Source organism: Patagioenas fasciata, chromosome 15 (assembly GCF_037038585.1).
Source record: "Patagioenas fasciata isolate bPatFas1 chromosome 15, bPatFas1.hap1, whole genome shotgun sequence".
Classification (NCBI taxonomy): domain Eukaryota; kingdom Metazoa; phylum Chordata; class Aves; order Columbiformes; family Columbidae; genus Patagioenas; species Patagioenas fasciata.
The window spans coordinates 10,007,580-10,033,038 of NC_092534.1; the positions used below are offsets into that span (position 1 = coordinate 10,007,580).

Here is a 25,459-nt window from a genome sequence, read left to right on the forward strand (position 1 = left end):
GGCGGAAAAAGCCAATGCTTTTAAGCACATCAGCCTTTCCTGAGTCACACACCTCCTTTAAACTAACATGGTAACAATATTGCTACCACTAAAATAAAGTATGTATAATCAAGGATGAGGTTACTGGCAAAAATTAAGCTACCTTTTTGTTATCATCGAGCACAGTGTTCATGTTCTCTATCCAAACTGCATCCACTGGGCCATCAAAAATAATCCACTTCCGATGATCTGTGGTAGAAGCCGCTTGCTCCCTGAAGGCATTTGCAAGAACTCCATCCGACCATTCATGGCTTACAGGATCAAAACTGCCATACAACTGTCCCATAGTAATTGCTTTGGGATTAATAATTTTGTATTCAACAGCAAATTCATCCATGGCTTTTTCTGTTAAAAAAAGACAAACAGATGAGCTCAAGAATTTGATAGGTTAATTTCATTCAACAACTCAAGTATAGAATAAGAATATTCCTGAGGATCCTACTTTAGCTGCCCAAGGCAAAAAAACCCAGACATCTGGCAGCTAAGTAGCAGTAAATAAGAAAGTCTGTTACTTGTACAAGGAAAGAACAAAGTCTTACATGCAAAAGTACTTGAAAAAAGAGAAAGAATAGCAGAATAGATATTATATGCGGATGGGAACCACTTACAATCTCCTCATCAGAGCTAGTTTTTTTGAGAGTATTATGCACAAATACAATGCTTAACAAAATTCATAAAAGCATAAGGACATTAGTATGTTTTATTATTCCAGTAAATGCAGACAAAAATAATTCCAGGCAAATATACCAGACAAAAACAGTTCAATGAATGGAAACCTTCCAGTCAAGAAAGCAGAATATAGGATAATTAACAACCTGGGCATATCTCTGCAAAGGAGAAACATTAGTCATAGAATTAACTTCATTTAATGAGAAGTTTGTGGCTGAACAATGTTACCTGTGTACAAATCACCAAGGGCTCCAGCGAGCACTTTGTACGCACAGGTCTTCCCACCTAAAGGATCTCCAACAATCATGAAACCATGGCGCACCAGCATCATTTCATATACCTGGATCAGTGACAAGAGGTTGACTCTTTACCATAGCACAAAAGCGAGTGTTATCTGTATGAAACTAGATGTCTCTCTCTTTTGCACTCAGACATGACAGGACAAAATATCAGCCAAATATCTGTACTCCAATAAGGCTGACCAAAGCATTAACCCGAATCGGAAGGTAGTCAGATTATTACGGCAATTCTCACTAAAGTCATTGTCCCCAGCTATATGTTGTAACAGAATTATTGTACGGTGTGTGAGTGCACTAAGCAGACACTGCAGACCACAGCCCAGCGTAGAAGCCTAACTGAAATCACTGGTTACCAATGAAGCTAAGACAAAAGGACTGAAACTACAGTTCTGAGGGTCTGTCGTATGACCGGTCCCACAGAGGCTGACTTTGGACTGCAAGAGTGGTAACTTCTTCAGTCACCTCACAAGATCTTGCCAGAACTGAAGTCACAGCTTTTAAACAGAACACCTTCAAACAGACCTGTAAGAAGAATCCCTAAGATTTTTATTTTTTTTTTAAGCTCAGGTTAAGGCTGGTATTTTCTGGTTTAGCTTAAATTCCTAACCAGTTAATACTACCCCTATTAAATGAAAGACAAAGAATGGTTTGCAAAACAGCATAAGCCAAGTGTGAACATAAGCCATGAAGTCTGAACTGCTGTTGGAGGGGCCCCTCATGATTCTGCCCAAGGCCACACATTTTTGCCCTTGCCATTACACTATCACTAAGAAAGAAGAGTTAAGCATTCTTTAAAAGGTCAATACTAGTAAATGGGGAACAATGCAAACACATAGCTGGAGGTGAAGCACAAGCAAATGTGAGTAGTGTCACCTCTTCCAAGACCTCTCAAGGAGACTGGGAGCAGAACTGGGAGCAGGGCCTGACTCCCAGTCCAGAGGTCTGTTCACTGGGCTACACCAACTTAGCTTGTAACAGATTCAGTTTAATTTTCTATCCTGAACCATAAGACCTAGGCTGTGGCTGCACACGTTAGCTCATTCACAGACTGGCTGAATCAAAAAGAAAAAAAAAATCACTATGAGCAAAGCAGGCTTTTACTCCATGACCTTTACTCAGCAAAATTATGCTGTTTTTAATATTCTATTAACTGATCACAGGAACTATTAGCTATTCATCAGTGACACAGACAGTGAGTGAAGAGTGTTTCTGCTCTCAAACTTTTCTTCCCCAGAAGTAAGGACGTGAAAATAAACCTGAATAATTTTTCCAAGGAACCACGGAACTGGTTGAAGATCCATTTTTTTAATATTTTCAGTTAGTGCCTTGATAAGCAGGTCATAATCTGGTGTAGGAAGAACCACTCCAGGAAACAGGTCAGATATGATGCCCTGTTAAGGAAAGACAGAATAGGACACTAAGTAAACACAGGTTACAAAAGCAGAAAATTCCCAAAGCATAAAAATCTACAAGTAAAAAAATATTCATACAGATACCAGGAGCTTAAGAGGAAATGTCTTCAGCTGGACAAAACTAACTTCCAGGAAAACTGTAGCCATGAAAGCATTCTGTATGCATGAGACAGAAACGACTGCCTGCACTTTTTGTATACACACTGATATTGTAAAAGGAAGCTTAACCTTCTGCAAGTTTTCCCCTAAAAGTATTACAGGAACAGATGTGAAAGTGGTTGAAAGAATTTCAGTGATTAAATAGAAGGGTACGTGTTCTGAAATTTCAGAACAATGATTCTGTGTATGCTTATACTCCAGCTTTTATGTCATTAATATTGATTGCTTTGTAGCTTAATGTAGTCTTTATTTTCTGTTAAAGTGGCATGCAAACAGAAACTTCATCATTCTCACTCCACTCTGAATTTGAACTTCTAATTGATCATAATTTAGTTGTCCACGTCTCTTTTGCAGCACAAAGCCAGAATGCAAACTTCAAAGAATGGTTTCCACAAATGAAGCAGCACAAAGTGACTTCTAGCAAGATACAATATAAAGCATTTTATAGAACTTAAAAGGCATCACTGTTTGTTTTGCAAAATAATACTAATAATAGTAATAGTACCAAAAAGTGCATCGAAAACAGTGGACCAAAATAATTCTACACTAATATGGCAGCATCTAGATGAAACTGTTCTAAACTAAGATAATGATCTGTTTCTGTAGGTTCTTAGACTTCATCATCACAAAACTTAAACACACTGACCTGATAGCTTACCTGAAACAATGGCACATCCTGTGCCAAGAATTTGGCCAAGTTAATATCCAGCAAAGCCCGAAGTAACAATACGCTTTCATTTTCAGTTGGGTACTTCAGTTTTAAGTTTCCTGCTGCTGTCAGGACAGATTTAACAGCACGCATTCCATAATCATAGTGATGCTGAGATGACAGCTGCTCAGAGCACAAACGGTAAGTAGCAACAATTTTCTGGGCAAGACTGTGGATATTAAAATATCACAAGTAGAAAGAAAATCTCTTACCATGCAAGGAAAATAATTTAAGTATCTATTTATACAAAGTAACTGCAGTGATTATCAGACATCAGCTGACAAGATGGCTCAGAACACCTAGGAAGTAAAACTGTAGATTATGGCATGCCAGAGAATGTGTGTGCCATTTAGGAATTCTGTTTGATATTATGATACGTTTTCCAAATGATCCTGTAGAGAGGTACATATCCATCCACATGAGGTGGTAAATGAGAACTGATGATAAAGCAGGAGATTAAAAAGTACTTTCTGGAGAAACAGAACATGGTCAACCTTCCAGAATTACATGCCTCAAGCACATATATGAGGAATGAGGTATATCAGACTCAACTGAGGTGGAAAATTCAACGTCTTACCTCCGAGAGTCCAAAAACCCCATTGAATAAAGAGAAATTTCTCCAATCAAGGCATAATCTGGAACCATCATGGCAACCGTTCGGAACAGTGCCTGTAAGAAAAAAAAGTAAGATATAATCTTAGACTATGGACCACGGTAATAACTTGTGCCTGTTTTGTAGGAATAGCATCTCTCCATAAATTAATGAACTTCTATACTCTCTATTGCATTTTCCTGACCTTAGGAATCACCTGAAATCTATGAGACTGCATTAGAATTCTATTCTATCCCAATCTTACCAAGAAGTTCAAGAGGTCTGTGCTAAGCACTGTAGGAACAAATATTTAGAAAGAGTCACACTCCTAAAGAACTATTAAAAGAGGAAAAGGGAGGTGTCATTCATCTCATTTTCATAAAAGACAAACTAGCACATGGTGTGGTTAATGTGTTGTAGAAGGTCACGCAAAATTGTGGCAACGTTAGGAAAAGAACGAGGAGCATATAAGTCTCTCTCTGCAGTGTCTTAGCAACTTGCAGAGTTATAATAAATTTAAATTGGTATTTGGATCACCGAGCCATTGTAAACTCGGAGAATTTCCACTTAGAGAGAGCACAGTTAAAGCAGTGAACTGGTATTGGTATGATTAGACTGAGATCTTTCATCTGTGCATTTTGTACAATCCTGAACACTTATTAAGGCTTAGCAAAAAGCTCAGCAGAATACACTTGAATGGGTTACCATGTATTATTGGATTGCTGCCTTCCTCTCCTTATTACAATAGAACAGAAGTTGCAGATTCTGAATTTCTACAAGAAATCAGGGTTCCAGATTTACCTTCAGATTATCGGGCAGTTCTGCCCGTCCAGCATAGCCAGGATTCATGGTGATAAACACAGCACATGAAGGATTAAGAGAGATCTCTGTCCCTTCAAAGATGAATGTCTTGAGTTTGCGAATAATAGCTTGCTGGATGCTAAGTATTTGTTGGGCAACTACAGATAATACTTCAACCTAATAGAGACAGAACAGATTGGAAAACATAAAACACGTGGAAACAATATAAAATGTTCTTGTTTATATATTTTGATGGCTATATTTGCATTCTTCCAGGTGAAAATTATCCTGTGTCTGATAACTGAGGCTAAATATTAGCTGTCTATTGACGAGATCCTCTGAAACCCAGTGCCAACCATTCCCTACTTAAACCACGTAGACAAATCAACGGAGGCTTCTAAAAGCCTCCAAAGGGAAATCTCTGCCTGAATGTAGACAGCTAAATTAGGTGGACAGGAACTCCCTCTGGAGGCCTCCAGAAGCACTTTCCTTTCACCTCAGCTAAAGAATTCACACTCTTCAGAAAGACTGATTCACTCAATGCCCCAAATTAAGGGTAAATGTAAAGAATAGGTAAGTCAGCCTTGATGCTTTAAAGTATCACCCTAACAGAATACTGGAAAATGAGCATGCTAACACTTGAATTCATTATAAAACAAGTTACAACAGACACATGGAGAAATTAAGGTGTTAGCGATATTAAAACATACAAAATAGATCTTAATGGAATTTCCACATTTACTTAAATGTAACTCCATCGAAATAACAATAAAACTTACCCAAAGTCAGTGACCAAATTAAAAGAAAAAACAAAAAACAAAACAGAGTAAGATCAAGGAGGAGATTAGATGTGTCTGGTTACACAGCTCGTTAACTAGTCGCTAAGTTAGTGACACTCAGGTAGTCATCACAGGTACCCCTCCACTGGGATTTGTCTGCCTTGTGCTGAACAGAGAGAAAGGCAGTCCCACAGCTGCAGCTTCATTTCTCAAGGACAAGAGAAGGACAGTTCTTTCCCAACAAATGAGTGTCATATACAAAAGAGGAAATTGAACAGGAACAATTTTTTCAGCTAAAATAAGCCAGAACACAAAACTTGTGCAACACACCACAGGTGAGCACATGCTCCTACAGCAGGCAGCTGAGCGCCTATTTCTGAGTCAGTGATTATCGAAACAAAGAGGCTATTCCACAAATACAAGTAGAAAATTGGCAATAATGCTGTCATGTCTAAGTCTAAAAGATCTTGTGTCTTAAATTAAAGCATTATCATTTTATTTGTCAGAGTTAAAATGTTACCTCAATTCTATTGAACTCGTCAAAGCAGGCCCAGGCACCAGATTGTGCCAGTCCCTTGAAGAACTTGCCCATTGCCTTGTAATCGAGACCATCAGAGCAATTAAAGACCACACACTACAACAGAAACACAGAGAACATCTCTCAGGATTAACACAAAGTCCACTATAAAATTCTTAGCATCTAAAATGCAAAGGATTATTATTGCTAATTTTGGATTACAACACTAGGATGCCATATAGACACAGTCATAAATGTGTGCTTCTTACCAGCTGTTTCTGTGAATAAAGAATAGGTACAGAACAAGCAGTACTCCCTTAAGAATGGCAATTCAAGAAATATCTAAATATGCAAACATAAACGATGCAAAGAAAAGGAGTTTGTATTTTGGTACCTGCTTGGCTAGTGCTTTTGCTAGATCTTTTGTTGTTTCTGTTTTGCCAGTCCCAGCAGGTCCTTCTGGAGCACCACCAAGATTTAATTTCAAGGCACCCATTAATGTCCTACATAAGAAAGAACACCAGCATTCAAAATAGTAATCTTTAATAGCACACTGTTTCTAAAGGGATGGATAAGTATTTTCCTATACAGGTTCTCCTGGAAACTATTTACTTGTTCCCTAGTGACTTTGCAGCCTGCCCTAAAAAAAAACCAGCATTGTCTCGTAATTCACTCACTTCGTTGGCAAGGAACGTCAAGGCTTTTCATTACATGCATCCACCCTGTATATTCTCAATTACACAAGCAAATTCACAGTGCCAAGTGGCACTCCTCATGACAAGAACTTCAAGCTGGCTTTCTAAATGAAGTCAATCTTTAGAAACAGCTGAGAAAGCATAAAGGTTGTTTAATAAACCTGGGAATCATATTGCTCTCTAGGTGATTTTCATACAAAAATAAGATCCCTGCTAAATTAGGCTTTTACAAAAGCCTAATTTAAAGGCTTTGCCACCAAAAGCAGTTGTTAAATCGTGCTGAACAGTCTGCTTGCTCTTTGCTTGGAGTCAAATTGTATCTGGTACAGCTGATTGCATAGTGTTAGTTTAGATTAAGCTAATGCTAACAACCCCAGTTCACAGTTAATGCACCAGCCACGTGCCTCTTCCAATGTCCCTGTGAATGCCAGAGGATGAAGCATTTGTCAGCATAGGCATTAACATAAGCACTTACTACAAGTGTCTCCTACAAAATGGTGAGTTCATTGCTCAGTGTTGAAGTAAAATCTTTACATTCTCACCATCTATTTGCCTGGAGATACTATAAAGAAAACACAAAACACTTAAAACCCTAGACCTAAAATTACCCGCTGAGATGACCCGTGTCTCCAGGGCTCACAAGAAGTGAAATACCAAATGCCCTTGAATGCCTCACCCCTGGGGACTGAAGTATTTCCATTTCAACCTCTTGCAAGCAAGCGTGGAACAAGAAGCTAACTGCAGTCAAACATCTGTGAAGGGCTCCATAATTACCTCATTTATTTCACAGGCAGGCATACCCTACCTGTACATCTTATTTCAAAGAAATGAATCAACCAGTGCTACTGTGGAGTTCTTTACAGTTCCAGTTCCAAGAGCTACCAATTTTTTCAGAAGTACATTCTTGAATACTACAGAGAATGTTACTCTACTGGTGTAGAAACCTATACATAGTAAATATCTTACCAAATTTGAGGGAGATATATAAAATTTGCCTTCAAAACTTACAGGAAAATCTTAGCTGCTGAGCTTCCTGCTATTATTAATTATTCCAAATGAAAGTAAATATAGATCAAACCAAAAAATAATACCATTATTCATAGACAACACGGCTTTACCTGTAACATCGATCTGTTAGTGGGGTTATAACCAGACGCAGAGAATTGCCCAGATACTCATAACCATATTTGGCTTCTGTTGTAATCATTCGCACTATTACATCGTTTTCTTCCCAGTAGTATCTCAGCTGAGAAATCCACTGGAAGTCATTCAGATCTGTGATTTTGTCTTCAACCAATTTTGCAACCACATCACGAGCTGCAGAGTGAGAGACAGACTATTTGAAAAATCTAAACACTTGTACTGTGTTAGCTTACTTAAAATAATATATACGTTAACATTTAGAGTAGTCATCTGGCTCTCATGTTAGAAAGGAATCTGCATCTGTTTTGCATGGGGAATCAAGCTTAATTTGATCTAGATTCCAGTGCCTGTTCAAGTAGATGGAAGATAGTTGTGCAGGACTGAGCAATCTCCGTTTGCCCAAAGACACTGTGCTGTAACTCTGTAAAGGTTATTTAAAGTTAGAGAAAGCATTTTAGCTGCCTCTTTCAAATAGTTCACCCCACTAATGACAGCAGTGCTGCCCCAGATGTAACAAGAGCACCAGCAACTGCACATTTACCATGTACATCGATGACAGTAAGAGCTCCAAGTGTCAGCCGGGCGCCACTGGACAGCTTTCCTCTCACCAACTCAACAATCTCCCCAATTTGTAGATTACTCTTCTCCAAGAAATCCTGTCATGGAAATAGAACATAAGCATTACCGTAATGCTGTAGTTAGCAGTTGCTGAGCTGCCATGGGTGCAGTCACTGGAGACAGCCCTTCCAACAAAATATAATAACGGAAGTCCTGGCATTACACAGTCATTCTAAATTCTCTTTCATTTTATTTTATTATAAACACTTCAAAAAGCTTTGTGGCCTCAAAATAGTGTAAGCAGAGGTCTTGTCTTTCTTCCTAACAGAAATGACAAAATTCTACAATAGGAGATGAGCAGATTCTCTGTGTTGGGTAGATTTTTGATTCTGCACATTAGTAGTAAATTGTAAATTAATAACATTAATAGAAATCACAGATTCTACTAACTTTACTACAAACACTTTAAATTATTTTCTCATTATTAAATGAGAAAGTTGAATGAAATGAAAGATTAAGTTTTTAGTAACGACCTAGACAACAGGACAGAGTGTACTCTCAGCAGGTCTGCAGATGATGGAAAACTTGGAGGAGTGGTTGACGGACCACTCTGGAGCACCGCCCTTCAGAGGGACCTCAACAGACAGAGAAACAGGCAGACAGGAACCTGGGGAAGTTCAACAAAGGGGAAAACCCTGTATCTGGGAAGGAATAACCTCATGTGCCAGTACATGCAGGTAGCCAACCCGCTGGAAAGCAGTTCCACCGAATGGGATCTGGATGCTGGTGGACACCAGGTGGGACAGAAGCCATCAATGTGCCTTTGAGGCAAAGAAGAGCAACAGCAGTCTTGGCTGCACAAGAAGGAATGTTACCAGCCAGTCAAGGGAGGTGAACCTGTTCCTCTGGTCAGCACTGCTGACACCACATCGAGAGTGCTGTGTGAGCTGTTGGCTCCCCACAGAAGACAGGCACAGATGTACTGAAGTAAGTCCATTAGCAACCTGGTTTAGTTGGCCCTGTTTTAAACAGGGGTTGGACTACGTGATGTCAGTGGTCCCTTATATTCTGTGATTCACTGCTCTGTGATTTCTTCTCATTTTTCTTAATGTATGGATTGTTCAGGAAGCAATAAATATTTTCAGTTCTGCATATGTGGGATAAGATCATCAACAACACAGGCAAGTTAAACCTAAGATATTCAGTAAGAATACAGAAACAAAAAGCTGATACTAAACTGTACTATTTGTTGCAACTTTTATTAAAACTTCACTGTTTCCACATTTAAAAAGCAGTCCAAACACTGTTGACTGAATTAATCCCCAAATAAATCCTCATCCACCTAGCCCAATTAGGATCAGACAAAAGCCCACTGAATTAATTAGAAATTATTGCCATTACTTGAGCATGCGCTTGATTAGCCTCAATGAAGTGATACTTAAAACCGCTGTGATGATGAGAGGCACTACAAACACATAAGAAAAGTCTCTTGTATGAAATAACAAACTTGGCTGCCACACCTTTATCACCAGAAGAACCAAGAAATAAGCAGACAAATAACTAAATAACTGTGCCATTCTGGAAGGAGATATTTCTACCTGCATGTTTCCCCAAAACTTCACATGTAAAGACAGAAAGACTTAGAAATAAAAGTACATAGTGTTTAACAACAGTCGATGATTTTTTTTTTGGTACTTTTATTTACATCAGTATATCTTGTTAAAAAAAACAAAAAGTAATCCCATTTCCTTCAGTGGGACTTCTCATATTACACATCAAATAAATGAGAACAGGCCTCTGCTAAGGGGTAAGAAAAAAGGAAATAGAAAATACAGCATACTGCATGAGGAACTAGGAACTTGTAATATGTTGTTGACTGAGGATCTTCTTTGCTAGAAGGAGCTTTTTATTAATTAATCAGAGTTTAGTGTTGAGAAATAGAAAGGTAGAAGAAAATCTTACTTGTAAAGTGCCTTGCCTTATAGCTTCAGACACTTCTTCTGTCCAGTAAATGGATGAAACGCAAATAACCACTTGTCCAGGCCACTGAAGTACCCACATTTTTCGAGGAACCTTAAACAAAAAGATTCATTCCAGACACAGAAAGTCATAAAAACAGATTAGATTATGGCACTGAAAACAATTACTTTCCCCAAATGTATTTTGTCTCGTGCTGTAAACAAATAAGAATTGGGATGGAAAGCTTTGATACTTTCTTCTTCAAGAAATTTAGAGTTAAAACTCCAGACTGGTACCACTGAACAAAGACGGATTCCACTCAGCTTTAAAAATGTTTCCCTGGTTAAGAATTTGAGCAACCTGTTCACATACAGTTGCTTGTGAAATCTATGTTATACTATAATTCAGGAATAATTACCTCAATATATCCTTTTATGCCATCTTTAATAACTTGTCTTACACTGGCCAGCATCATTTCCTCTACTTGTGAAAGCCATTTTTCTACCATACCCTTCAAAAAAAGAAAAACAGTTACTAGTCAATACACATTTCCTGATTATATTCCTCTTAAAGGGCAAATTATTTTAGATGTGTTAGGCTTAAATACACTTTCTTCGGATCTGGGTATAGTATATAGGGAGGAAGAAAGGTTGAAATTTCCCAGATTCCAACAGGCAATACTGCAGTTTAACACTGTCTGAAGGCACATAAGCTAGCTCTAAAGACAATCCAGCTGAAGAAATAGCTGGATATGTCTCATATAAGCATAAAAACAAAGGCAGATCACAGCTTGCATGGTCAGTTAAACTTGGTCATTTTAATCCAGGGTGTGTTTTGTTCTGGAGGCGTTAGGGTAAACACTGTAACTCATAACATGCCCCACCTTTCATCTCTTTTTGGTTACCATACAGCAATTCAGCTCCATACCTTCACATTGAGAACAACAGAAAAAGCTGGAACTGAGATACTTTTCAAAACTTATAATGCTATTTCTGCTCAGACCCCTTTTGAACTAATGCTCTGATTCTTCACTGTCACCATTTCCCTCATTGCTCTCTGTCTCAGCCATGCTGTGCAATGTTATATATGTAGGTATACAGAAAGCTAGGTTTATATCTAACTAGCTAGCTATAGCTATCTATCTTTCTATCTCTCTCATCTGTGTATCTACCTCATCTTAAAAATAGCAGGGGTGTAAAGCTGCAGAAAAGTGCCTAAAGGAATTAACCCTAAAATTGGTATGTTTTACTCCTTTTTGTAGGAAATCCTTTTTGTTCTAGAATACTAGTCTGCACTCTCACTTCCTAAACACCTGTCATTATCTGATCCTCATTCCCCCAAAAAACACACTTTAGGCAAAGTATTAATATGATATCATATAGCTTAAAAAATTACTTTTGCATTTGCTGGATAGATTTTATCTGTGAAAGGAACAATTTCTTTCTCTGAACTGATCATGCCTATGATCTCCAGATTTTCTGTGAACTCCAGTTTAGCAATTCCTTCAAAACACTTCTTTAAATGTGGTTGTACTCGAAGGGGATCCTTTGTTTCAGAAAGTATTTCAAGCAGCTCATCATTAGACAGGAAAAAGAATCTGTCAGAAAAAAATACAATTAATGATATGCACTTTCCAATGATGAAAATAATAATTAATAATCCATTAATGCAAGATAAATGGAATTGGTTTTATGGTTGCTTAGGAGTCTAGTATAACAGAGGGGAAATTACTACCTCAAATTCCTTTTCTTAACTGATTTTTAACATAAGACTCATCACACCTGTTTTTTCAGAATTTCAATATGACCATCATTTTATGCAGAGGAAGAAAAAAGAGCTCTCTATCTCACACAGGACAGACAAGATATATCTATGCAGCTAATAGGTACCTTATGAAAACACAGAATCTTGTTCCTCATAATCTTATGTAACTCCTACATATCACACACCTCTGCACAACTGAAGCGGGCAGGGCAGAGACGTAACTGCAAATCAGCCATGGGAGGTAGCAAGTTCCTTCAAAAATGCCCTGTAAGTAATAATGTCTTTCTAATCATAAGTTTACACTGTGCTAGACAGATTTTGTCTCCCCACCTCTGCCTGTCCCTGGCACTGCAAATTTAACTGGAGCAGAGGAAAATTGATGTCTAAAGAAATGAACAGGTTTTCATTTTTGTTGCACGGGACTGTGTCCCACATGTATTTATAAAATGAGACTTTTCGGTTCAGTACAAATGGTTTGAAAGAGCTTATAGCTTCTTGTCACTAACTTTGGCCTGTTTAATTAATTTACCTTGGGAAAAATAATCTTTTCTTCTCCAAGTAAGTATTCAACCCCTTTTGAACGTCTTCTAAGAGAGTATTTGCTTCTTGAAGTCTGTCTAACATCCTGGGTTGTTCAGTTGCTACAAGTACCTTTGTGTCTTTCTCCTTTATAAAAACAAATACACAGTAGAAACTGCTAAAAGTTGCAATATGTTTCTACATTAAAATTGTCATAATCAATCACACACATTGCAGGAGGCTAAAAAGCTATATATTCATTCTTCTCTGTAGTGTGCCCTCATGTTACTCAATATATATGCATTATTTGATGTTTTCTCCTTTCAGACTGTCAGTTTTACCAATTTGAACTTTACAGACAATAACACAGCAAGGAAATGTCTACAGGAATTAAAATCTTTGGCGCTTGCTTCTGTGATTGGGCTTACTACATTTTTTTCCATTCACAAATAAGTTCTGTAAAACAGAGCCACAGTATATAACAACTCCTGTCATCTGGGTTGGATTTGTTCTTTCTGGTAATGCCTCTCTTAATTTGAAAGGATACACCTGTTTCAGAACAGGCTTCATCATTCAGAATCTGAGCTGTTAGACAGGTCTCAACTTCCGTTTAGTTATGGTGATTATTTCAACAGCTTTATCACACTCCTGATGTTTTTGACAACCATCTCAGCTCACACTACCACTAAGTATCTGGCCTCTCACCCACCTCCTTAGTTACAGGAAACTCAACAGGATACTCAATTGCACTTGCTATCCCCATTATCTTATCCTGACACACTATCATCTCAGTATGTCTTCACCAAAGCTGACTAACCATTCCACTACATCTGAGAGTACAATCATATGCAAAAAAAAACAAAAAAAAAATCCATTTAGTTGCTCTAATAATGTGTATGCCTTAAAAACCTAACGCAAAATCGAACTGCATCCTGAAAAGACTTTGTACAGATTGTCAGTGAACTCTGAAACAGATCCTGAAAGTTCAAATCATTCATATTTCTACCTAATTCTGATCATTTAACCAGGCAGAAAATTTAGAATTAGAATGTCACTTGTGCTCTAATTCATCCCGCAATATCCAGCTTTATAGTAGTCTCAAGGAGGTAACAATTTCATCTGCCACTTTTACTGCATGACTAGATTTTGGTGGCATTTAGGAAAGGATTTTCCACTCTCTATTATACCTTCTTGTGACTTCAATACCAATATTAGCTCCAGAAAAGCTAGTATGTCTTCATGATAGTAATATTCATGTTAACAGATGTGTGTAAAAATAATACACAATTTATTAAACGCAAGCACTTACCACTTGTGCCATAATGTCCCTCCAGTACGCATCCACAACCCCAAACTTTCTGCCCTCTTCAGGCATTTGAGCTCTAATGTCTTCTGAACTAAAAATTGGCTCCAAATACAACCACGTTGCCTGACATTTTAAACAGCTATCTAGAATATCTTGCATTAAACGCAGCTTATCTTCCCAAGCCTGTAATGAAAACATTTAATATTTAATTAAAATTTATTTTTAATAATTTAATAATACTATTTAAGAAATTATATCAATAACTAACCTACACTGAGGAATCAAAGAGCATGAGTTGCTTGTCTTCAAAGCACAAAAGAAATAAACAACAAAACACCAAACACCAACAAAACAAACCCCAAACAAGCCACAAACAACTGAATGATTTTAAGAGAGGGAGAAACTTTGCTATTTAAAACCAAACACTAATAAACATATAAATATTTCTTATAAACAATACACATATTCATTCACTAGCACTTTCTACAGCAAGTTGTGAGAGAATTGCCTAAGAAGTACAGAAATTACTAGCATAGCAATCCAGAATCTCTTCTTTTAATTGTACGTGTGTACTTTCTATCTTATAATCAATGAAAAGATAAAAGCTTTACCAGGTATTCAGCAGACCAAGTAAATGTCAGTGCACAGACCCTATATAAAGTGGGTTTAATCTCTGACCCCCCAAAAAAGCTACTTCATGCAACTCTAGCAGTACAAATTGGTTTTACAACTAGAGAGAGATTCTTTTTGAATAAAGAATTTCAGATAGCGTTGCTTTTGTGACTTTAACAGTCTACAGCATCAGGGATATGCAAGAGAATGGACTGCAGGGAGCAAACACTGCTAGCCTTAATTGTTCATTACTCTGCAGCAGGTACATGGACATTGTTAAGACAGCTGTGTATTAATTGTTCCCTTTCATTTCATCAGCTCTATTGGAAAGCAGAATTCAGCTTTACCTACGACTTGGCTAAAGTCCACAGGAAAGGACAGAATTTAGGTCTTGGCACTGCTTACAAATCATCACTATTAGGCCAGTGATATTAAATACTGATGGGAAAGAAGTCCCTGCTTTCTGCATAATCTTCCTGTTAGAAATTCATCATCTTTAACAAAGATCACATCTTTACAAAATGGTAGGACAGCTAACAAAGAAGACTTAAAAACCCTTATGGGTTGTGTCAATACTAGAGGATTACAAATAAATTATCTCTCACAACTGACAGAGCCATGTCTTTTCACACAACGCAGGAGGATTTGTTTAAATCAGCTGACCCATTCACAAGACATTCAACTAAAACCCCATGCTAGATTAGCAATGCAATTACAATTTATTTAGCTGCAAAATTTTGCATATGTTTGTCTGGAAACCATTAGTTCAAAGCACTTGAAGAAGAATACCAATGTGTGTTCATAGAAACAGTTAAAACTACGGAACTTTTTATAAGGCCTAAATACCTTAAAGCACTTGGGGAAAGCACATTACGAGACACACAAGCTCAATCAAACCAGCTTTTCCTTACCCGGCATTCAGCTTCTATTGGTTTGATGAAGGGAGAGCCACACATTGTCTGAGTCTTAAGGATGTGATCATCCAGCAAAAGCTGGATGTCATCAATCGCTGACAGGATGTTAGTGCCCTGTAAACACATCATATTTTGATAAGGCAAAGAGCCGTTGCTTTATTTCACCGCTCATAAACCTCACTCTCATTCAGTTTCCTGTTTGCCCTTCTCTGTTCTGGCTGAAGATAAGAAAGTAGCAAGGCACTGAGAAAGCCCGCAATGTGCGTGAAGTCATGAAACAGTATCTCTGGAAGCCAGCCAGGGGTGCTGGCAACTTCTGACTCCATCTTTTGGACTGCAAGCAATTTCTTATTTCTTCTGGACAAGTTAAAATTGCACTACTAACCAGCTTTCCATGCGACACTGCGGAAGCTCTCAGGCTTACAGACTGGCTAGGATGAGCATGTTGAGATCACAAGTTATCCAGATAATAAGGTCCAACTGTAAGGATATGTAGTAACGGAGATGCTTTCCCAGCCTCCGGGGTACCATACTACTTTCCATTATGCCACAACAGATCAGCAGGAATCTCCCTCTAGTATTTCTCAACTGGTATTCAGAATCAAAGTAATTATTTTCAACAATACATACATATATATTGATTTGGTGTTTACTCACAGTATCCCTGTATTTCACCAGACCAAACTGCACGTTGACCCACTCTGATTTCATTTTCTCTATTGATTTCTCTAAGGAATACTCCTTACTTGCAGCTGCTCCAATAGGTTCCAGCCTAAATTGAAATAAAACGTATCTTTGAAAACTCTTTGCAACATAACTGAAGAGTAAAAAAGCAGTTGTAGGTAGAGTTGCATATCATGGCTTTGTTAATATTATCATAGACTTTTATTTCAGGGAATATTTTTGCTATTTCAGGCTCGCCAAGTTAGAGGTATTAATTTGGAGAGAAATACAGATAGAAAAATCTGAATATGCAAATTAAGTGGTTTACAAATATGACTGCTTTTTGGTGCCTTTGTGCTACAAGAACAACCAACAGTTCCACCCACAGCTTGACAAAATACAGCTGATTTTACAGCAAGGTCTGACAGCACAAAAAAACCCAACAAACTAATATTTGTATCTGACAGATGAAATACAGTGATTGTCAAAGAGAACAAAAAAAGATAACAGAGTAAACTTCTTACTGATCAATATATTTTGAGAGTCCAAATTCCAATATGTTTTTAAGAGCAGTAGTTTCATCAGGTCTGATCTCACATCCTACAATTTTACTAATCTGAAAGCAAAGTAAAAAATAATATCTATTATCAAGATGCATGTTTGTAACAGACTTCTCAAACAGCAAGAAAAAAATGCTAAAGAAGTATGAATGCAACCTCCCAATATGCTTTTCTGCCATAAATCATTAATTAAAACAGGCTCCTGCCTATACCTTAAAAATTTCAAAAATGGATCTGTCATGTAACAGGATGAAAGATCTTGTTATTGTGACATACAGAGCTATTGCTGTATTTCACAGTATGGAATCTATGGAGTAGTACATTGAACTGTCACAGATTCTGTGGTAGAAAGCAGAGCTGAAAGTACCTGCTCCCAATGTCTCTCCTTCATCCCACGATTGCAGGCAATTGACATGACAGGAAGATGCTGTTTAAATTTATCAATTCTAAATTTCATAGTTTCTGCTATGCATCTAGGCCCAGGCAAATCTGGAAAACTCTTACTGAGCTTGTACATAATCCTCCACATATTTCCAACTTCTTCAGTAATTTCATCAGCTTTCAACTTCTGGATAGATCCTGAACACAATAGTATAAATAAAGCACAGTAGGCAAATCAGCACAAGGAGACTGACAGGGTGGTTTATTTACAGGTATTTATAGTCATTCTCCTTTAAATGGAAATCCATTGTGTTACAAAAAATAAAAATATCTTAATGCAAAATCCAAGTCAACAACTGTATTTCACACTGCTTTACAGCATTTATTCCTTCAAAATTATTTTCTCACAATTAATCAATCCTTTCAGCTTCTACTTAACTAACTGAAAATGAGACATTTCATTAAATGAAGTCTCACCATTCATCCATTCCTCAGATTTGGTATGGAATTCATATGCTGTTACCCAGAGTTGCTCAAAGGGTTGTTTGTTTGCCATTATAAGTTGCAGTAGAGGAAACTGAGTCTTCTGTCGCTGGAGTAAGTCCTCTTCTTTATTAATAGCCTTGAAAGAGAGGAAAAAAAAAGAGAAAAAATAATCTTACTTCCATCAAATAATCCTACTGCTGTTTAAACTTTTAAATAGGTAATACTTAATACAATTTTTTTACATGTCATAAAGCCAGCCAGGTTTGTAGATTTATGCCTGTGGATTTTAGGTAAATAAGGTAACTATGTTCTTAAAAATTCCCCTAGTTATTTGTTGGCATCTTTTACTACTCAAATGATTAAAAAAATCTGTATCTACTTTAGAAACAGGTAATGCACCATGGCATCCAGTGAAACCAAGGCTCACACGTTACCAACCCACTTTGAAACCTGGCTGCAAGCTCCTCAGTCACACAGACTCAGAGGAATTTTTTATACTCATGATTTATTTTTTTTGTTACAGAATTATCTGGAAGCTCCAACCAAAACAGATATTAGTTGCTGTGCTTATTCACAGCAAGATATCATCTTTGTCCAAAAGACCTTACAGTATAAATCAACATGCAAAGAGAAACGCTGTCTGAAATGCAGACACTGAATTCAAATTGAGTCCCAAGTGTGTGCTTTTACAATGCTAACAGACCCTTACAAAACTTTTAATCATTCAGTGTGAAATGCAAGCAGAGAAACTTAAATATCCACATTCCAAGATAATTTTTAAATTCACATATTCACTAACCTCTCTGTCATGTCATTTAAATTCTGTGGATACACCCCTCATTGGGAATATGTATTAAGAAACATCATTACTTATTCTGATGTGCCTATAACATCATATCAGTGTAATTAACTCACACTAATTAAACATACTAGATGCCTTTAAATCAGATTAAGATGTTGATATGTAGGAACAGCAATTTATCTAAATCCTAAACTAACTTAATTGGTTCAATTTTCTCTTTTGAGTAGGACTTAATTAAAATCTTGATCCTTGAGGCTCCATATATGGAGATATCTCATTGTCTCACTGTGATTTAGAAGATTAATTAAGCCTCATAATGCCTGTGAGATCACTCAAATGTAACCATTCTCATTTCCCAGTAGAGGCACAGTGAAGACAAACTATTCAGCCTAGAACCACACAGTACCCTGGATGGAGAGCCCAGAATAGAATTTAGGAATCTTAGTTGTCAGCTTCCCTCTAGCATCTGAAACTTCCCTTTCTGTTTTAAACACATACGAAAGGCCTATAGACAACTTCTGGAAATGACACAAACAGTGGCAAAAACATTTGGTGTTATTTAGACGACAAGCAAGGGGACTGAAAACACAGCTCCAGCAGCACAAACCATGTTGCAGAGAAAATTCCACCTCTCTAACATTCTGCCCCTGCCAACTCTGCCACAAGAATTCTGGGTTTTGTGGATAACATCCTGCTACTACTGACTGCCTGAAAACACAGAAATTCAGTATTTCAATTTTAAAAACTCCCTCAACTTTTTTCCACGAAAAACATGCTCTTCAACTCAGCAGTAGTAATGCATGCTGATGCAACAAGATATTTGCCACATGTTTGTGAATTTGGAAACTTTAAAGCCATCGTGACAATATATGGCCAGAAACCTGAAAAAAACAGGACAGGAACTGAACTTTTGCTCATCCAGCACGTTGCAACACACTCCATACTTCACTAATAAATACTAACCTCATATTCTGTTAGTGCATTATCTAGATTCTTATTTAACTCTTTAAATTTCTCAGCATTGTTCTTCATTTCTTCTGTGCTAATGACATCCCGCTTTCTGTAGCTTTCTACTTCTCTGTTGTAGCCTTCGAGAGTTTCCTCAAACTGAGAACACCTGAGGTAAAGATAGCCAAGGTAATGCCATGCTCTGTTTCATTCCTTATCAGGCTTCCATTATTTTGTCAATTATAACAAGCACTGTCAAATGAAATCTGGTCTCAGTACTAGTGTAAAGTAAATACAGATGCCAGTGAAAACCAATTAATCCATTTTATCAATGCTACGCAGTTTACAGGATTAGAATTCAAGATTCATTTTCAAACTTCACAGTTGATTTAGTTCACTTACATTTGCTACCTTCAATACTTGGAGGAAATAAAGGAAGAGTGAAACCAGTATAACAAAATTATGTGTAATGCGAGATAAAATTATTAATATCACAGCAACATCCTTCATTCCTCCTTTCAGACCTATTTAAACATAGGAACATTCTAATCTACCCTCATCAATGGTATTTTTCTGAAATCTCCATAATATTGTAAACCAGGTTTCTTCGTTACTTTCTCAGCTCCTTTCCAAGTTTTCCTTGACATTATCTCCCTTTTACTGACAATGAGATTTATAATTTATAATATCCAGTGAAAGAAAATGTCTTAACACCATACCTTTCAAGCAAAATCGCCTCTAAATGACTTCTCCTGTCAGACAACAGATCTCTACAGTTATCAAATACTATCTCAATCTGATCAAGCCAATGGAGAACGGTGCTATTCAGGTTTATGTCATCGTCTAAAAAAAAAAAAATATATATATATATATATATACACACACATATAGATATAGACACCTTTAAGGAAATATTTTTTAACCAATGATCTTATAGAATGGCTGTTGTGAAGAGTAAGCAAAATAGCTAAAACTACATTTAGGAACCGGTTGTCTAAGAAGCTACATATTTCAAGCTGCTGGATGAATTATCTTCACTGCAAAGAGAACTGTTCCCTAAAACAAGTTAGACTGACAGTAAGACTCTAAAATCAAGTTAAGAATGTCAAATTGTCTAAATAAGATCTTAGCTAGGCAGAGAAAATTAGTCAGAACAGCTATTCCAGGATATCAATGCCATTCAACTACATGCAGAGATAGACCACTCCTAACTAAATATATATAATGTATTTACCTACGGTGGATAATAGTAAGGTTTAAACCATTTTTAGTCCATAATGTGTAAATGCTGAATTATTCACAAAAGCTAGAACATAACAACTACAATGAGCAGACAACTCCATCTTCATATCTGTCTATTTGGTCAGTGCACATAGCTCATTACAGCTGACTGCAGGACGTGTTTATAAACCCAAAAAAGATGTAATTATTAAATACTATGCATGCAAACACTCCAGTCCAAAATGTAGCAGAAAAATGTCCTGGCTTCCATAGGTATCCTAAATTTTTACCAGAAAGAAATTCTAATAAACAAAGCATATCCTAGTTATTTCTATCACTGTCTGATCTGGGAGTGTATTCTGCTGAAGGGGAAAGGAACGTCCTGCCACTAAAACGGGTGTGCAGTCATATAGCTGCTCTTCGTTTTTATGTATGGCAAATAACATTCAGCATGTTTTTGCTTTGAGTAGAAGTGCAAACTAAAGGTAACTTCTATAGATGTTTCTTCCATCTTGGAGAACAGCCTTTGTATTAGCCAGGAACAGCAAACCACCACAGCAAAAGAGCAAATGGCCTCCACTGATCTAATACTCCACTGCACAGATGTAAGTTCTCACACTTTCTAAAAGCTGTCATAGAGCCTTCGAGACGTGGCTTTTTAGATGGTTTTTCACTGAAGACTTTGTATTGAATAACATAGAAGTATAACACCATTTGGCCAGATTATATGACATTAATCTCATAATGCCCAAGACATTCTCTAAAACACAGAAAAAAAGCACTGTCTGTGCTGTATGCCATTTCTCTAACCATTCCTTCCTGCATTGGTACATTTTGGCCTCTACTAAATTACTTTTATTTGCTTTCTGTCTCTTTTGGAGCTTTCCATTAGCATTCTAGAAGAGGCAACATCTATGCATGCAGAGCCCAAGATCTATATAAAAATATTTTCATGTGGACACTTTTATGTTCTGCAATTGAGACATACAAGAAAGATCAGCATAGTTCATGAGGAATTCCAGTCTGCGTGCTGCTCCCACAACCTCCTTTTTCAGTTGAAGAACAGTAACTTCACTGGATTTCTTTAAGTATGCATCAAGTTCCACTAGCTCTTCAGTGTTCTGAGGCACCTCTCTCATTCTACATGCAATTGAATGATAGTCATCGCAAATTCTACAACAAAAAGAAAACAGACACACCACTGGGATCATAAGTGAAGAGAGATGCAATATCTTGTCAATGAAGCTTGTCTTTTAAACAAGAACAAATTCATAAATTAATTATTCAGATTGAATACACACAGACAGGCATTTATAAAGGATGCCATTTTAATCTCTACAATCAGTTATGCTGTCCTACTCTGTTTACAATAATTGATATATAATAGAATGATTGCTAAATTGGTTCCAAACTACAATTAACAGCATATTAATCACTTCCTTGCAGTAGGTATACAATTTCCTTTTCAAGTCCCAATCTGCTGCAGGAAAACTGTTTGAATGCACTAAGCAAGAGCTCACTGGATCACCCCACAACAATAAAATCAAGTGTGTAGTATGAAACAAAGTTATAAAGAGAAAAAATATTAAACAACCAAGTTTATTTTACATTGCATGTGGGAACAGAAAATGCAGAAAGGAAAAAATTCCTGCTATTTTCCCTCTTCCCAGTGATACATTTTCTTGTTCCAGATTCTAGTTCGATACTACAAATATCTCTACAGATGGCAGGCATGCACAGAGCAACCATATCCAAAGGACAGGTTCATTTAGACCCACTCAAGCCTTCCAAATGTGAGGTGTTCAGCATGAGCTCTTGTCACAGCTCACTGATTGTCCAGATCCCCTCCACAGTAAGTGGAGGCAGAGAGGCCCCTCTAGACTGTGGGTCATCTCCACCTGGAGATGCTTTTTAGATAAGTGGGTTGAATCACTTCTTTAAGATGATTGTCTCTCAGTTCACTGTGGAAGTATTCTTTAATTGGGGCTTTTTTGCTTGGGGATTTTTGGTGTTTGCGGGGGGCATGGGTTTTTTTATTCACAGAACCTGGATTATCCCACTACGTAGGAGCCAAATTATATTTTCAAGGTCTTGTTTCTTATTTTTCTTTCTTAAATGAAATCAGGAACATTATTTCTCTGGGTGGGGGGGAGAGGTGGCAAGGGGGAAAAGTAAAACAAACAAACAAACCAAAAACAACCCAAAAACAACAACAACAACAAAAAAATGCAAAACCAAAACAGGAACAAGAGAAATGCAGAGCTGCACTGTACTGTCTTCATGCTGCGTTAGCTGGACACCAACAGGGAAGCAAGGATCTCAACCCAAATCCTAGTAGGTCAGCAAAGGAGGAAAGAAAAATGGTGTATTTCCAGTCTAATCTCTATGTACACCCTATACAGAATAAGTTAGATGTTTACTTACAAGTATTTCTGTTCCTGTTAATTTTAAATACCCACTTTGGTGTCCTTGTACATGTCTGGTCAGAACTAGAAAACCCAGTAATTAATAATGTTATCTCACCCATAGATATGCAGCATCATTCTATACAGACAACCAGAACCATGCGTGTTAACAACATGTACCTTGTATTTAATGCTCTGTTTTCCATTACTGCAAATTCAATCAATCTGTCTTTAAGATTTTGGGTCCGATTGCAGAGTTCCTCATTCAGTTGTAAAGCATCCAGACAGAACATGGCCAGAGGGACAGTAATATGCATGGAAGCAATCTCTCTTTTTAGTTTTGTCAAGCTGTCAATCTTCTACAAATGGAAAATAATAAATGTTATTTTTCCTTAAAGTCTATGGATGAAAAACGCTAAACAACAACTAATTAGTCCCAATCCAGCAAAACGATAATATATTCCAAAGAGAAGGAATGACTGTTTTTCATATTGGCAGAGCTCAGCTCCTATCCACAGATTCTAGGGCCGGAAGCTTTGTACAATAACACCACACTAAGGAACGCCACAAGTTGCCTAAAAAAGTATTCAGCCAGAGGCTAACTCAGGAATGCAGAGAGAAAAGCAGAGAAAGGACAAGAGAGTCGAAGGACCAGCAAGATGCAGATTCACCAAATACTCTGGGCAGCCTTCCACTGGACTTCTAGTAGGACCCAACAAAACTCATAGGAGAGGGCTGTAACAAAATCTCCTTCTCCATTTGCCCGGCAGCCATACAGTGAGGGGCTATGTAAACTGAGATGGCTCCCCTAGAATCCCCAATGGTAAAACAAGTGATTTGAATGGGAGTTCTTTAGGCAGTATGTAAGGAAATCAAGTATGATGTGTCAGCCACTGTATGAACATGTAGCAGCTGTCAGTCACATGTTACCTCTGCTAAAGCTTCTAAAGAAGGACCTTCTTTCAAGAAATCTGTGACATTTTGCTGAGCGTCGTTGTTCAAAAGATTGCTGAATTTCCTGTATACATTTAAATACCTTAAACACAGAAGATCACAAAAACAAACATAAGAATTCAATGTGAAGATTCTCTATAATAAACAAATCAACTCAAACTGTTTGCGTCAAATGGACAGTGTTATGAATCTGAGGGTTTGGATGGGTAATAAAGTTAGCAGCCAAAACTTACTTCTGTGGACCAACTACGTTGCTCTCAAAGACCTTTTCAAGTTTGTTCACATACTCTGAAAACAATGATTCATGTAGTTTGACTGTACGGAGGGTGAGATCATCTCTTTTTAATTCTGGAAATAGAAGTCTTTCTACCTAAAGGGAACCATTACAAATTCTGTAAAAATACATACAACAGAGAAAATAAGGTATTCTATTACCCATTCACACACCAGTTCAAAAAATGTATTATTTGGTAAAAAACCTGCAATGTGAAAAGGCTCTGATTCATAATTAACACTTGGTTACACACATAGTTTGCTTGTGAAAACTATTTGAAAATCAAACCAGGGCCTTAACATAACTTGAATCTGAAAAAGAATTATTCCTATGCTATCTTTCATAATCACAAAAGGTCACACAGTCCATGATAAACAAACCTCATCCTTATCATCTATTTGTCAAGTTTTCTGCCCTATTCGTAGTTTTTTATATCATAGACAGTTTTTATTCAGATTGAACTTCGTATGCAGCTATAATTTATTCCATACCTTTGGAAGTTGCTCAGCACTGTGTAGGATCTCCCTGAAGCAACGACTGATTAAATCCCAACATTCTTTCAAAGATGGCTCAAAGACAATCTTGGGCTCTTCCACATTGAGTTTGACTGTTAGTATCTGAGATGCAAAGAACTCCATTTCTTGATACGGTTCTGTAAAATCATTTCCATCCTTAGGGAAAAGAATGAAGATTGTACACGCCAAAGAATTCAGCTATAACTACAATGATTTTTAAAAGACTCAAACTCCCCCAGACCTCTTAACTACACAGCACCAATGGGACCTTTGTCACTGATCTTTAGTGAAAGCACTGGTGCCCCAATACACAAGATTTTAAGGTGCTGACTCATAAATCAATCTATAGATGTTGGAATTATGAAACTGGATTTAAGATCAACTGCGTGATTTTCCTTTAAGTAACAGAAGTAAAGCACTGATTATTGTACAGAACAAAAGCTCTAAAAATATATCCATAATGCCTATCAGAAATAAAATCTAGGACCTAATACAAGATCCCCTTTTTAATTGCCTTGTATGGTTAGTAAGAAGTGCCCTACCCCCAAATTGCTTTTACAGTAATGGAGTCCTTTTCCATGACAACATCCATAATGTAGATGCTATAATGCTTTAAAAAAACAAACAAACCCCACACTAAACCAACCAACAAGTCAAAACAAATCTAAAGAAAACCCAACCATCAGCAACACCATCATCACCCAGATGGAAGGCTTAGGATACATTAGGATAAGTTTGAAAGCATATTGTATTGTGATCTTCTTTTTAAATATGTTTCTTTTTATCTCATCTTGGTAGATCCTG

General features: G+C 37.2%; 1 protein-coding gene across 8 annotated transcripts in view; it reads right to left on the bottom strand.

Annotated features, from left to right (window-relative positions):
• The window catches only part of DNAH3 (dynein axonemal heavy chain 3), a 68,131-nt gene that overhangs the window by 28,364 nt on the left and 14,308 nt on the right, over window positions 1-25,459 (bottom strand). For 7 of the 8 annotated variants that reach the window (XR_011741490.1, XM_071815145.1, XM_065850410.2 and 4 more), the window contains 27 exons: window positions 24,632-24,811; window positions 24,100-24,236; window positions 23,843-23,948; window positions 23,093-23,271; window positions 21,496-21,680; window positions 20,006-20,129; window positions 19,302-19,455; window positions 17,528-17,672; window positions 17,037-17,248; window positions 16,634-16,725; window positions 16,104-16,218; window positions 15,444-15,560; window positions 13,924-14,103; window positions 12,625-12,761; window positions 11,727-11,928; window positions 10,750-10,842; window positions 10,335-10,445; window positions 8,356-8,470; window positions 7,790-7,988; window positions 6,371-6,479; window positions 5,980-6,093; window positions 4,681-4,857; window positions 3,865-3,956; window positions 3,237-3,456; window positions 2,264-2,398; window positions 937-1,048; window positions 143-384 (listed from right to left, as the gene is read on the bottom strand). Coding sequence is in view for 7 of the 8 variants with exons in the window: in XM_071815145.1 (XP_071671246.1) it covers window positions 143-384; window positions 937-1,048; window positions 2,264-2,398; window positions 3,237-3,456; window positions 3,865-3,956; window positions 4,681-4,857; window positions 5,980-6,093; window positions 6,371-6,479; window positions 7,790-7,988; window positions 8,356-8,470; window positions 10,335-10,445; window positions 10,750-10,842; window positions 11,727-11,928; window positions 12,625-12,761; window positions 13,924-14,103; window positions 15,444-15,560; window positions 16,104-16,218; window positions 16,634-16,725; window positions 17,037-17,248; window positions 17,528-17,672; window positions 19,302-19,455; window positions 20,006-20,129; window positions 21,496-21,680; window positions 23,093-23,271; window positions 23,843-23,948; window positions 24,100-24,236; window positions 24,632-24,811 (3,984 nt within the window). In the remaining variant the exon portion in view is untranslated. The remainder of the gene's footprint in view (window positions 1-142; window positions 385-936; window positions 1,049-2,263; window positions 2,399-3,236; window positions 3,457-3,864; window positions 3,957-4,680; window positions 4,858-5,979; window positions 6,094-6,370; window positions 6,480-7,789; window positions 7,989-8,355; window positions 8,471-10,334; window positions 10,446-10,749; window positions 10,843-11,726; window positions 11,929-12,624; window positions 12,762-13,923; window positions 14,104-15,443; window positions 15,561-16,103; window positions 16,219-16,633; window positions 16,726-17,036; window positions 17,249-17,527; window positions 17,673-19,301; window positions 19,456-20,005; window positions 20,130-21,495; window positions 21,681-23,092; window positions 23,272-23,842; window positions 23,949-24,099; window positions 24,237-24,631; window positions 24,812-25,459) is intronic. The other variant, XM_071815149.1, reaches the window with a different exon arrangement.